This window comes from Podarcis gaigeae (assembly GCF_964106915.1).
Source record: "Podarcis gaigeae genome assembly, chromosome: 9".
In the NCBI taxonomy this organism is placed as follows: domain Eukaryota; kingdom Metazoa; phylum Chordata; class Lepidosauria; order Squamata; family Lacertidae; genus Podarcis; species Podarcis gaigeae.
Genome location: NC_139685.1, coordinates 44,490,353 through 44,504,641, shown reverse-complemented (window position 1 = coordinate 44,504,641; position 14,289 = coordinate 44,490,353). Strand labels below are relative to the sequence as shown.

The following is a 14,289-nucleotide window of genomic DNA, read 5'->3' as shown; positions in this document are numbered from 1 at the left end:
GATGAATAAAGAATGCCTCTTCTAAGATGGTGAACTGTCTGAAAAAATAAATTATTCGGTTGTATCCAATAAGACTGTCGTATTAGTGCAAAGACTACGGTCTGCACAACAGGACTTCTTCTTTTTGCTCCACCAAATCTGCTCCAAAGGGTTGAGAGAAACCCATAAAAAATTGGTGAGTTGCAAGCCAGTGGTGGAGGGGAGAAGAGGGAGTGAAAGTCTGTATGATAGTCCTTACTCTCACTTTTCCCCCCTTAGCTTGAAACACTTGTAAACACTGAAAGAGACAAATGCTATGGCTTTTTATGGAGCTTTAGTGTTGCTGAACACTCGTGTGTGTGTGTGTGTGTGTGTGTGTGTGTGTGTAATATTTCTTTTCTCTCTGTAATAGGCAAAACAAAATGCATGATGAAATCTTCAGACTGTGTCATAAAACATGCTGGTGTGTACAGCACTGGGCTTTCTATGGTGGTATGTATCTGGAAACAATACATCAGTTTTAGAATATGTGATAAGTGCAACTAAAGTTTGAAGAGATTACTTGCCCAACTGTGCTGATGGCTCTTTTCTTGTTACCCAGTGGTGCAGCTCAGTAATTTTCAACCCTGGAGTGGTGGTCTTACCACACAGAGGGAGTTGTGAAGCTCACATTAATAGTAGTAGTAGTAGTAGTAGTAGTAGTAGTAGTAGTAATAAATAAAAATAAATAAAAATAACATTGCTCTTCCACAGCCTTCCTGACTCCCCTGCAATTCTATGCATTACAATGGTTTCTACATTCCTGTTATATTGGAGCAAAAAGCCAAAATATTTTGCCAACCCTGGTAAATAAAAAGCAAACAAACTCATAAGCATGCACAGTTTAAACTCATAGCACCATCGTGATCTTTGGTTCTGCTATCTTGAAGGTAAACACATGTATTTTGGAATAAGCATTAAAAAAAACATTGTTCAAATTAGCAACCAGAACCTTCTGAATCCTGGCTATAAAATGTTTTTTAAAAATAAGACAGGATGATGATTTGGGAGTCTGTGTGCCCCTGCCCTCCATCGCCTTCTGTTGCCTGGGTGGTCATTTGCAGGCCCCTCGATTGCAGAGCCCTGGATTTCAGTGTTGAGGTTCAGCCACTGTTACCTGTTTTTACTGCAGGAAAATGCAGGAATGGTAACATTTGCACAGATCATTGTGCATGCTTAAGCCCTTTTCAAATTAATAGGCACGACCATGCCTATCTGTAAGGCAGCTTGCAACCAAAGTCGTGAATATCCCAGTCTTGGACTTCAGAGTCACACGTTTCAAGAAAGGTAAAGGTTCCATGAAAGGTAACAATTGAGCCTGGAATCATGGGAAGGTTAACTAGTAACTCAAGACAAAAAACACTATTAGCCCATATATAGAGGAGAGGAAAACAAGATTGTGCATTTTTAAAATACCGTATTTACTCAAATCTAATGTTCACCTTTTTTTGGCCAAATTACGACACGAAAATTAAGGTCTGCATTAGATTCGATGGGACATTTACATTTGCCAGCAACTCCTTTTTTTGGTTTCAAGGTTCTGAAAATTGAGGTGCGATGGTGCATTGGACTCGAGTAAATACGGTATTTCTTTTGAAGTTCGACTTCCTTGTTTCTGCGTGTTCTATGCTGTCACGAGCAAACTGCATAGTGCAAATCCTTTTGCAAATAAGCAAAGCTTCCCTGAATACATTGCCTGGTATGAACATAATGGGCAGCTCTGTTGTTGTCCACATGCATGGCTCCCTGGATGAGACAGCACAGCAAGAGCCAATTCATGGGGGGTGGGGGGAGTAGCCAGTGAAACGCAGGCTGCTTGCATACTTTGGAACATCTTGTCCAGGTCTGTCGCGTTCCTTAGCGAGGACTTCCGAGCAATTCTGGTTGCTGAGAGTAGCGTGTGGGATTAAAAAAGAAAACACAGAAAGAAAATCAATGGGATTCAATTTCATGTAATGTACTTTAGGAATGGGCACTTAGCAGTCTTGCAAAAAAAAAAAAAAAAAAAGAGCCCTGAGAATATGGAATGCATTTGGGAGATGGATGGCAGCGCTGAGCAAAATTGCCTTCCACTGCTTCAGAATGACTCCCTCCTGCTGTCGCTGCCTGGAATGCATGCCCGGTCCTTGCTTGTTCAGCAGAGCTGGTGCTTATATAGAGTTCTGCCAAAGTCCATAGTAATGTGTGGGTTCTTGTTTTGCAGGGGGCCATATGTGATTTCTGTGAAGCTTGGGTTTGCCATGGCAGGAAATGCCTTAGCACCCATGCTTGTATCTGTCCTCTGGCCGACGCAGAGTGCATTGAATGTGAGAGAGGTGTCTGGGATCACGGTGAGTTGTTCACCAGTTAGAGGGGTGTGTTCTCTTGTTTCACTTGCATTTGGAAAGCTCACCAATTACCAAAGGAAGGTGGCTACAGGGCTAGTTTCCTTGCCGTAGCAAGTCTTTATGAATTGAAAACAACTTCACTAGAAGTAGAGAATCCTAAAATTGGAGGAGAGGCAGACCCCTTCACATATCCCTTTTCAGATGACACATGCAAGAAAACTATTACTCGTTCTATGTGTAGGAATTGAGGATGTGTGTTAAGGTTGTACTCGGGGTAGACTTGTTGAAACTGGTAGGCTTAAGTGCCTGTGACTTAGCTGGCTATCCCTTGGGAGTATTTGCACAGGCTGTTTGGATTGGCTGCAGCTCATGATGCAATTTATCACGTGAACTCCCTCCCACTGACACATTGTCTGTCCGAAAGTATATTACACAGGAGGGAAGTTTTCAAACTACCAAGGTAATTTGTGCTACTAGCTATCATTATCAGTAGTCATAAAAGCCTGTGCTAAACCATCAACTCTGCAAAATTACAGTATCCTCTTGGGATGTTGTGCATATCTCTTCCTTTCACCCCCCCCCCACCACCACTCCAGTTTCAGGAAAAGGTGTTTCATTGCCTTTCTCCTCTTTATCTCAATGGCCTTAACAGTGTACCACCTTAGACTGCAATCCGCCAAAAGCAGCAAGACATGTATAGAACTGAACTGTTAGTTTAGGCTATTTTTGAGGGGTGGGGTGGGTGCAGATGTAGCTGGAATATTTGGTTTAGATGCTGCTGTGCAATAAAATCTCTTTTAATATGGTGGTCTCGTCATTCCGTGACCAAGCCATCTCAACCTAACCAGGAAAACGCGATTAATATTATAAAACATCTTGTTTACACAAATGGCTGGTACCACTGTAATCCACAGTATTTTTCTATCTGGTGCAAGACAGGCCAGGTTTTCTTTCATTCCTAGAATTGATTCATGACATCTGCTTGTTTTTTGATGCTAGGGAGTGTGGGGACTGATTTTGATCCTTTACATTGTGTCTTGCTGAATCTTCTAGGAGGCAGAATATTCAGCTGCTGTTTTTGCCACAATTTTCTTTGCGAAGATGATCAGTTTGAACATCAGGCCAGCTGCCAAGTCCTGGAAGCCGAGACCTTTAAATGTAAGCTATATCCCTGAAAGTCTCCCTTATTAAAGGTGAACCAGCTTTTAACTGCTTCTGCTCATATCCAGATAGTAGTTTGGTAGCGAACTTTAAGCCAGTGCCTTGTGGAATGTAGCAACCTTCCCCCAACCCCATACCATGAGTAAGATGGGTCAGTGTTTTGCAGATGAAGTTGGGTACTGAACAATGCCAGTATAGGGTCTAGTTGGGATGTGTCCCTTTCACAAGCCCAGAGTGTGCACCACTAGGCCCTGTATACCTTAAGGAGTGACCCCATGCCCATCATTTAGCCCAGACCCTGAGATCCAGCTCTGAGGGTCTTCTGGTAGTTCCCGCACTGTGAGAAGCGAAGTTACAGGGAACCAGGCAAAGGGCCTTCTCAGTAGTGGTGACTGCCTTGTGGAACACCCTCCCATCAGATGTCAAACAGGTAAACCACTACAGATGGCAGCCATTTTGAATTGGGGTTCTGTTCCTGGCCCCTGTGTGCATCAGTGGAGTGCATATAATAAGCACACCCCACCTCATTACACCTCCATTCTGCCTTCTACCAGGCTGAAAAAGACCCGCACATCGGTGATTGCATGTCACTTAGATGCACCTAAAATGGTCACTGCCTGTACATAACTTTCCAAATACAGATAGGTAGCCGTGTTGGTCTGCCATAGTCAAAAAAAAAAAAAAAAAAAAAAAAATTCCTTCCAGTAGCACCTTAAAGACCAACTAAGTTAGTTCTTGGTATGAGCTTTCGTGTGCATGCACACTTCTTCAGATACCTATCTGAAGAAGTGTGCATGCACACGAAAGCTCATACCAAGAACTAACTTAGTTGGTCTTTAGGGTGCTACTGGAAGGAATTTTTTTTTTGTTATAACTTTCCAAAGACATCTGAAGGCAACCCTGTATCAGGAAGTTTTTTTATATTTGATGTTTTGCTATGTTTTTATTACGTTGGAAGTCTCCCAGAGTGTCTGGGACAATCCAGTCAGATGGGCGGGTTATAAGTAATAAATGATTCTTCTTCTTCTTCTTCTTGTTATAAGTAATAAATTGTTGTTGTTTTAGTTCAAGGAGAGCCAGGCTGGTGTGTTTAGGCCCTCCTTGCACTAATGCCAGGTTTGTGATGTGCCTGAGTTTTGCACTTCTCCCCCAGCATTACTGCTTGTAAAGTTCCCCACATTTGTTGTTGTTGTTCAGTCTAGTTATTCTGCTCGTCCTGGTTGTACAAGCTGTTGCTTCCAGTCAAGAGGACTTCCTCTGCTTTCAGGAAGGGAGGAAGAGCAACGTTGGGCCCGAGCTCTGTAGGGACATCGTTAAAAATGTCTGTTCACTTCTTTTTCTCGGCTGAGGCAGAGTGTTCATTTTCCTTGTACTTTAAAGAGGCGCAGTCATGGAAAGCCTGAGGCTACCCATTGAACTGAATAGTTGACCTTGGCTTAGAAGGCAAAAGGAAAAGAGCAAAGCCATGAAATCTCATTATTCAAGCATGCCTTTTTTATCTTGCCTAATAGGTGTTTCCTGTAATCGACTTGGGCAGCATTCATGTCTCCGTTGTAAGGTAACAGCAAAAGCATTTAGAAAGTAGATGTATCGGGCTCACAGCTCTCATATACATTGAAAGCTGCTGGCGGTTCTTGCCGCGTCCTTCTCCACAATGCATCAAAAAACGTCTCCTGATTCCCACCCGCCTCCCCAAAGAAGTTATCTGGGTCCTGTTCCCATCTCTCTTTGATTAATGTAACCTCCATGCTGTGTTCCTGGACACTTGGTGTTCCTTCCCTCCAGTCCTTCTAAACCCCAGTTGCTAAAATTGCCTTCCTTCGCTCATTGTTACAGCCTCAGCACTGCTGCAGCCTTTTCCCTCCGCTGGTTTCCTTTCATTCAAAATGCAAAAATCTTTCATCTTTGTCTGGCTGCTGTCTGCAACAGGCTGCTTCCGCGTGAAGCCGAGATAACATCTCATTACCCTGCACATTTTCTATATATCTGCTAGTATTATCGTTCACGGGGTTCTAATGAATCATTTGCCTCAGGGAAGTGGGGCTCGTGGCCCCTCTCCCCAGACCACTCCCTCTGGTGCACCAGTGCTGTCTGTCGCCTGGCTGAAATTGTGTCCTTGGACTGTATTAAAGCCTCTCGTTTGCCTCGATGAAAGATGGAGAATGTGTGCATGTGTGTTTGTAGAAAACTCTTTGAGTTTTGAATGGCTGGCATGCACCCTATTGTACAAAGGCGTGGGACGCATTCCTTGTCCCATTCACTTTTGCTTCTGGTCCTGCCCGCCACTGGCATGCAGCTGAGTCCAAAGATCCGTAGCCATGACAGAGAAGGGCTTTATGGGGATGAAGAGCCCAATTTCAGTTACTCCAACTTCCCCTGCAGTTGCTCACGGCTCTGAACAGGAGCTGGTTGAGTAGATTGGGAAGAGGCACAGCTGTCCTTACGGGCCCTGATTTATGCTGAGTCTTGCATCGCCAGCTAGACTGAAATGTCTCCATCCAGTTGCCCCACTCAAACAAGTACTTAAGAGGAGGAACTATTCTTGTCTCCCCCTAATGTCATTAGCTAGCTTTCATGCAGAAGGAGGGCTGCATATATTTTAGTGAATTAAAAAGATTCAAATGGAGCTTGCTAGATGGTAGTGGTATGTATCCCATCGCCACTCAGCTTGGGCAGTCTGCTGTGTTTCTCCATGGGGCTTCTTTTCCGATTGCAGTCTGTTCTTTTGTGATCTATTTCCCCTTTTATTTATTTTATATAACCTGCAGGCTTGTTTCTGCGATGATCACGCACGGAGTAAGGTTTTCAAACAAGAGAAGGGAAGGGAGCCCCCCTGCCCTAAGTGTGGCCATGAAACGCAACAGACTAAGGACCTGAGCATGTCAAGTAAGTTTCCCTTTGGTAATGGCATTCAGAATTCCCCAGGCACCAGGCATGTTTTGCGACCATGTGGAGATCTCTGGATGCTAGGTTGGCAGCTGACATCTCCACCTGGCTGGCCCCTGCAGCTTTCTTAAGCAGGTAAGCAGAAGAGCTTGTGTATTGCATTAATCTCCCACATTTTTCTCCCAAGGAGTACATGGTTTACCTTCCTCCTCAGTTAATCCCTACAACAACCCTGTGAGGTAGGTTAAGAGGCTGTGACTGGCCCAAGGTCACCCAGTGAGCTTCATGGCTGAGTGGGGATTTGAACCCTGGTCTCCCAGGTCCTGTTCTGACACTCTTAACCACTACACCCCATATGCTTCCTAGAGTACTTCTGCTACGGGGCTGCTATATTAATCATGTCACTTAGAGAAGCTTTTCTTGAAGCTTGATTTTGTTATTATTCTGGATTGTTTTATTTGATGTTTTAATGTGCTGTAAACCGCGCTGAACTTTTGCATTAAAACATAAAGCAGTATATTAATTAATTTCAACACCCCACCCCAATGGCACCTAGACATTCCATTGTGGTGACCGTAACCTAGATTAAAGCTGCCATTTGGCAATTAGCTTATATACCTGAGTGTTGGACTTTCGGAGGAAGAGAGGGGAACTAGCCCTGTTGTATATCAGTGGGAGGGGGGGGGTTGTGTGGAGAGAGTCTCTTCCTTTAAATTCCTAGGAGTTTACCTTAGTGAAGACCTAACTTGGATAAACAGTATAACTCAGGTGCTGAGGAAGGCCCAAAGGAGACTACATTTCCTCTGGGTCTTGCGAAAGAACAATGTTAAACAACAATTGATGACCTCCTTCTACTGGTCCACAATAGAAAGTGTGCTCTCATATTGTATCACAGTGTGGTACGTTGGCTTGACAGCCATGGACAGAAAGTCTTTACAGAGGGTGGTGAACACAGCACTTGATATCATGGGCTGTCCCCTGAGCCCGCTAGATGACATCGCAAAGGATCGTTGCCTTAGGAGAGAGAAAAATTCTCAGGGATGATTCACACCCTGGCCAGCACCTCTTTAATCTTCTACCCTTGGGCAGGAGTTATAGAAGTATAATCTGTCATACCAACAGGCTAAAAAACAGTTTCTATCCATGGACTGTTAGGTTTCTGAACGGAAAATAATATATGCAACCAACTTTCGAGGTTGGTGTGTTGTGCGACAAGCACACAGAGTGCAATGAGAATGTGTTTTGGGGGGGAGGCTCGGTTAATTTCATTGTACACAGGTTGTACATTGACAATAAAGATATTATTATTATTTATTAGTTATTATTATTCTAACACTGGTAACCATTTCCACCTGCAATTACCCTTATCACCTGCAGCAAACCTCGTACTGGGAAGTCCATGTTCTTCCCTGTTCAAAAGACTTGTCATAAAATCTGGTAGCGTATTTTTGAATTAATGCAACGAGATGAGGATGGTTTCATCTCCGTCAGAAAGGGTGTAAACCGCAGAGAAGCCTCTGTGCCTTGTTTCACCAGGAGCACACTGGCTAACCAGAATGATCCTGTAAATGAGGAGGGGGAGAAAAAATTAAAGAAGACAAAGAATGAATGAATGAATGAATGAATGAATGAATGAATGAATGGGTTTCTTACGGATTTGTGATAATGCCTTACCTGCTTCTAGTGTTATTTGACGGTGCAATCATGAGAATTACACATGTGAAAATAGATGTAAGGTAGAGTTGTTGGGGTTTAACCTGAACTATTTAACACCCACCTTCCTTGATGGGAAGTGAAACAAAGACAGGATGTTTTCCTCTCTTTCTGCAGCACGCTCTCTGAGGTTTGGCCGACAGACAGGAGGCGAAGAGGCTGACGGGGCTTCCGGCTATGATGCCTATTGGAAGAACCTTTCGGCTGGCAAAGATGATGATTACGAAGCAGAGGATGACGATGAAGACGAGGAGGAGGAGGAAGGAGGCAGGGATTCGGAAACGGAGGCAACCAGTATGTTTGGTCACTTGAATTTAGGAAGAACCTATGCCAGCGGCTATGCACACTATGAGGAGGCGGATGACTAAGGCTACTTACGTAAGCACACTTTTAAGAAGCAGTCAGTCCCCTTTAACATGGTGGCCCTTAACTTCCGGGTAAACGTGCTTACCATCTGGCCATAAGCCCACATTTATGGTGGAGCTAGCATTTGAGAGGAACTGTTTGTGTACTTAGTGAATTTTTATGTGTGGTGGCACTGGAATAACACAGCTAGACTTTTCAAATAGCAAAGCTTACTAGGAATCAAAAGGAATGGAGCAATTTGCAGGAGATCAAGAAAAGATTTGTATGGCTAAAGATATTGGAAGGCTTGGAGACTAAAGGGTGTGAGGGTTCACATTAGTTCAGGGAACTTGGAAATGAGGTTGAGACCTAATGCTCTCTCTACAGCATAAGTTGGAAGTGTGGGAAGGCTAAGGTAATTTTTGTTTCCAGGCATTATTTAGAAGCAAAGTTATTTTTCTTGAGTAATTTTGGGGGAGGGTTTTGTCATCATGTTTCATAAATTCATAAGTATTGGTGGCAGTGGGCATCAACTATTTTTATATATTGAAAGCTGTCTCCTAGGTTTTTCATAAATATTGATCTAGCTTGAGCACTTGGGGAAATGCTTGCTACAAGCCATTGTACTCTAAATATAAATTGGAATTAAAGTTACTTTGACATTTTGTGTAAGCAAGACTGATCAATATAGTCTCTTGTAATGCACTACTGGAGAATTGTCAGTTCCTGCCTTTTTGAACGGCCAGACATTAACTGTAGCGCTCGCAGCCACTTGCAGTGTGACCTAAATAAACTTTTGATCTTAGATTTGTCGCCATAAAAATGTCACTGCATCCTCCTTGCCTAATAAAGTCCATCGCGCTCTCTCTTTCATCCTGTGTCCTTGTGTTTTGCTGCAGCAGAGGGAGGGTGGTGTTGACAGATATATGGTCAGAGAAAAGGGCACGGCCTCCTAAAACAGCCTCCTAAAATCAGTGACATTGTCAGACCTATAGAATAGAACGGTATCCCATCATGCCTTGGGGCCAGCTGCCCACCCTGTGCAGCAGTGACATGGTGCCCCTTCTGGTAAGCCTTTTAGCCTTCCAGGGCTCTTGGCCTTCACACTTCCAACAGCCCTGCTCTGTTACTGGTGCTGCCCCACCCCCATGCTACTTTTAAGTCTAGTTTTTATCTACGTTGTGTATGCCCCCGAACCCCTTCTTTTCTCTTCCTCCTTTGCTGTGTTCGCTGTCAGCCACCATCACTCCCACCCAGCTGAAGGGATGTGCTACATCCACTGGAAGTGGCCTGACCAGCTTCTCCCCCTGCCCTTTTCGTTTCAACCAGAGGGCTTGGGAAAGTTGGTATTTTATTCGGTACGTATGCCAAGCACCTTATATGAAAATGTGGGGTAAAAATATTTAAATGAAGTAAGATAAGATGAGTGGTGGACACTCCTCCCAACCCAAAACATAAATCTGTTTTTAGCTATTCCTATTTTATCTGTAAGCTGCCTTAAGTCCCAGTCTGGGGAAAAGGTGGGATTTTATTATTGATGATGATGATGATGATGGTAGGACATACACGCACACGTCTCTAGCTTATGCACATTGATTACTGGAGAGCTGCAGGTATTTCTTCTAAGGCAGGGGGAACCAATCCACAGAGCATGCTAAAGGATGATGGGAGTTGTACAGTGGTACCTCTGGTTGCGAATGGGATCCGTTCCGGAGCCCCATTCGCAACATGAGCAGAACGCAACCCGCGACTGCGCATGTGTGGGTCGTGATTTTCCGCTTCTGCGCATGTGCGTGACGTCATTTTGAGCATGTGCACGAGCAGCGAAACCCAGAAGTAACCCTTTCCAGTACTTCCGGGTCGCTGCGGGATGCAACCTGAAAACGCTCAACCTGAAGCAAACGCAACACGAGGTATGACTTTAGTTTCAACAAGATCACAACAAGACACAGTGTTGGCTACCCCTGCTCCAAAGCCATCCTTACCTTGCCTTTCCTGCAAGGAGCTTTGAGGAGGTGGCATGTTTGGCCAATTAACTTTGTTCACAGGGTTGGTATGAGGCTGGAATTCAACCAGGAAGTTACGTGACCAAGATGGTGTTTGGGCCAGGAGCACCACTGCCTGAGCCTGACAACCTAACCCCCTCCCTGCGCCCCAGACTACAGCGCAGGATAGGCGATGGCAAGGGCGTGCTTCCCCCCTCTCCGGCTTGCTCAGGAGCAGCGTTAAGGCTCTCACTAGCATCCTCTGGTCATTGCACCTCTTCCCCACTGGAGGTGGGGCTTTCCTCCTTTCCAGAAGAGGAACTGCTTCGCAAGATCTTCGGAGGCTCCCTGTAACACAGCTACCCTTCTATTTCTCACCTCTGAGCTGATGGCACTTCCCTGACAGGACTGTTTCGGTTTACCAAACCCTATGATCACAACAAAATGCAAGATACCAGCCAAAAAGCTTGGAGGGGAAGGGCCATAGCCAAGCAGGCAAAAGGTTTGATCCACGATATCTCCAAGTAGGTGTGCTTCTGTCAGACAGTGAAGTTAATACTGGGGCAGACCACTGACTAAGGCAGTTTCTCTCTTTATAAGGTAGAGAATAACAAAGATGTGAACAAGGACTTAGTAATGTGTTTGGCCATCTCCGTTCTTCCCCAACTAGCTTCTCTGGCAGATAAGTCTTAACCTCTGGTTACTCTTAAAGTAGAACATACCTGACTTGCAATGTAGCTAAACGTGTTATTTTCTTTAACAGCCACTACTGCTCCGCCTTTTAAAACCTAGCAGATCCCCCCTTCCTTTTCTGCAATGTCAAAACACTGGTGGGTTCATCAGGGCAGCTAGTTATCTTCCTATTGGACTTTGTGCAAAGAGCTGTAGTTTATAATTCCCTGCTCTAGCTTTAAGAGAATATATCAAATAAAGAATGTAAGTGTCCCTAGAACACTAGGTTCTATCCAGAGCAGAGAAACCTAGCTTATGTTGTACTAGGGACACAGGAATACCAAGCCAGTTCATTGGTCCATCTAGCTCAATATTGTTTACACCAGGCATGGCCAAACATGGCCCTCCAGCTGAGAGGGGAGGTACAAAAAAGACCACTCCTGGATTCTGCTAGTGATTGAGCCAGACATGAGCCTTGGGGCTCTTCACTGTAAATAAAGGTAAAGGTACCCCTGCCCGTACGGGCCAGTCTTGACAGACTCTGGGGTTGTGCGCCCATCTCACTTAAGAGGCCAGGGGCCAGCGCTGTCCGGAGACACTTCCGGGTCACGTGGCCAGCGTGACATCGCTGCTCTGGCGAGCCAGAGCCGCACACGGAAACGCCGTTTACCTTCCCGCTGGTAAGCGGTCCCTATTTATCTACTTGCACCCGGAGGTGCTTTCGAACTGCTAGGTTGGCAGGCGCTGGGACCGAGCAGCGGGAGCGCACCCCGCCGCAGGGATTCGAACCGCCGACCTTTCGATCGGCAAGTCCTAGGCGCTGAGGCTTTAACCCACAGCGCCACCTGCGTCCCTTCACTGTAAATAGTCTGCACCAAAATAAAGCCTGTAAAACACAGGTCGGAGTCCTGCCTGCTTACTCTCGAGCAACCGCAACAGCACCTGACAAGTCCCAACCAGAAACTTTGTAGCGATCAATTGTGTGATTGAATTAGCCTTATAATTAGACTGCTACATAAGAGTTCTACGGCCTTGATCATCCTGTCCTTTTTTCCTGCACTTTGGGTGGATTATGGTACTGAACATGGGAGTGAGTAACAGCTTATGCACTGCACAGGAAGAAGTGATTTGCTGTAAGGAAACACCATGTTACATCACATCCACTTATTTCTAGCTATTGTTTGTTTTACGTACGTATAAATTGGGGCAGAACTTGTTGGGTAGGAGGCTGCAGCTCAGAACAGCTCTTTCTTACAATTAAGAACATGGTTTCTTTACCTGGGAAGGCTTCCTGGGTCTCTGTGAGTTTCCTACCATAAACTAGGGATGGGAAACTGGTGGCCTCCAGATGTTGCTGGACTCCAGCTCCCATCAGCCTCAGCCAGCGTGGTCAATGGCCAATGATCTTGGGGGGTTGTAGTTCAGCAACACCTGCAGGACCACAGTTTCCCCATCTTTGCTATAAGTCATGATCCTCATGTACATGGTGTTTGTGTGCTTTTAAATGGTCATATAAGGAAGTTTGAAACAAGGACTTGATGGATGCAATAGGAAAGTGACACAAGAGGATGACGGGGATGCTAAATATTTTAACATGCAAATCCAGCTTCTTGGATGCTTGCTTTTGAATCATGAGGCAGATACTCTTCCCATGCTCCCATGCAATGAGAATAGCTATTATGTTCTCACAGCTTGGGATTGCCTGTGCAATAAACACCATGCATTGGAGTGGATTATGAATGCACTGTCCTTAATACCCATGGTATATTCCAGTGTCTGGGCACTTGGTTTAAGAGCGGTATACAAGAGAAGAAATGCCCATGGTGCGACAGGGCTATTAGAAACTGGTTGTGTGCAGCTTAGATGTACAGTGGTGCCCTGCAAGACGAATGCCTCGCAAGACGAAAAACCCGCAAGACGAAAGGGTTTTTCGGTTTTTGCATCGCTTCGCTAGACGAATTTCCCTATGGGCTTGCTTCGCAAGAAGAAAGCCCATAGGGAAATCTCCGGGGACCTCTTTGAAATGCTGGCGGTGGGGAGCAAAGCCTTTCCCCCCCCCCCCGGCCTTCAGAAGAGGTCCAGGAAGGCCGGCGGGGGCCGAAAGGCTTTGCTCCCCACCGCCAGCATTTTAAAAGCAGTCCGGGATAGATAGCAGGGAAGCGCTTCCCGCTATCCCGGACGGCTTTTGAAGGCAGGCGGGGGGGGCAAAGACTTTTGCCCCCCCCCCGCTGGCCTTCAGAAGAGGTCCAGGACCTCTTCTGAAGGCTGGCGGGGGGCGAAAGTCTTTGCTCCCCCCTGCCTGCCTTCCCGGGGGCTTTTAAATCGCCCCGGGACAGCATTTTAAAATGCTGTCCCGGGGTTTTTTAAAATGTTGGGGGTCGGAAGAAAAGCCCTTGCCCCCCCAGCCTTCAGAAGAGGACGGGGGGCAGACTGTCCCGGACCTGGTCTGAAGGCGGTTTCCATAGGAACGCATTAATTGATTTTTAATGCATTCCTATGGGAAACCGTGCTTCGCAAGACGAAAAACTCGCAAGACGAAAAAACTTGCAGAACGAATTAATTTCGTCTTGCAAGGCACCACTGTACAATATTGCAGCGGACAGGAAATTGGGTTGCATTCCTCATGCAGCAACAGCTGACTAGTCTTTCCTTTACCTGACCCAGCAAGAAGTCGCTGCAAGACTAATGCTTTTAACCCAGGTGCACGTATGAGGCTGTATTCACAACTCCAAAAGTGCTAATAAACTGCTAGTTCACCTTCTATGTTCTATTTTTCTACCCATCTCCATGGAATTAAATTCCCACAATATTCTAGGTTCAATTTTCCAATTATGAGATAACATTTTTGTCACTGGCTGAGCCAAGGGCTGTTGATGTAAAAGAATGAATTATCCTAATCAATGTAAAGGATTGTTGAATTTTGCTTTGAGATATTCTTACACTGATTATCTCCCTCTAGGATGAGTTCCTTTTAGCTATTTATTCTTCTCCTTTTGCCATGGCAGCCTGTAAATAAAATGAGCTGAAGCCATAACACACAGCACATTCCATTTATAAACTATACTAGGAAGTGAAAGCCCAGATTTTGCAACCAACATATAAACAACAACTTGTTTGTGTTCTTGGTTTTGAGCATAATATAGTGAAGATAGCAACAGTACAAATATTGAAATGGATTGATA

The 14,289-nt window shown here is 45.2% G+C and overlaps 1 protein-coding gene across 5 annotated transcripts in view; it reads left to right on the top strand.

The window, feature by feature from the left end:
* The window catches only part of ZNF330 (zinc finger protein 330), a 37,233-nt gene extending 27,910 nt beyond the window's left edge, over nucleotides 1-9,323 (top strand). For all 5 annotated transcript variants that reach the window (XM_083755992.1, XM_083755993.1, XM_083755991.1 and 2 more), the window contains 6 exons: nucleotides 392-471; nucleotides 2,222-2,348; nucleotides 3,399-3,503; nucleotides 5,018-5,064; nucleotides 6,275-6,392; nucleotides 8,223-9,323. In XM_083755992.1, coding sequence (XP_083612118.1) covers nucleotides 392-471; nucleotides 2,222-2,348; nucleotides 3,399-3,503; nucleotides 5,018-5,064; nucleotides 6,275-6,392; nucleotides 8,223-8,473 — 728 coding nt within the window. In that variant the 3' untranslated portion in view covers nucleotides 8,474-9,323. The remainder of the gene's footprint in view (nucleotides 1-391; nucleotides 472-2,221; nucleotides 2,349-3,398; nucleotides 3,504-5,017; nucleotides 5,065-6,274; nucleotides 6,393-8,222) is intronic.
* The last annotated feature ends 4,966 nt before the right edge of the window (nucleotides 9,324-14,289 follow it).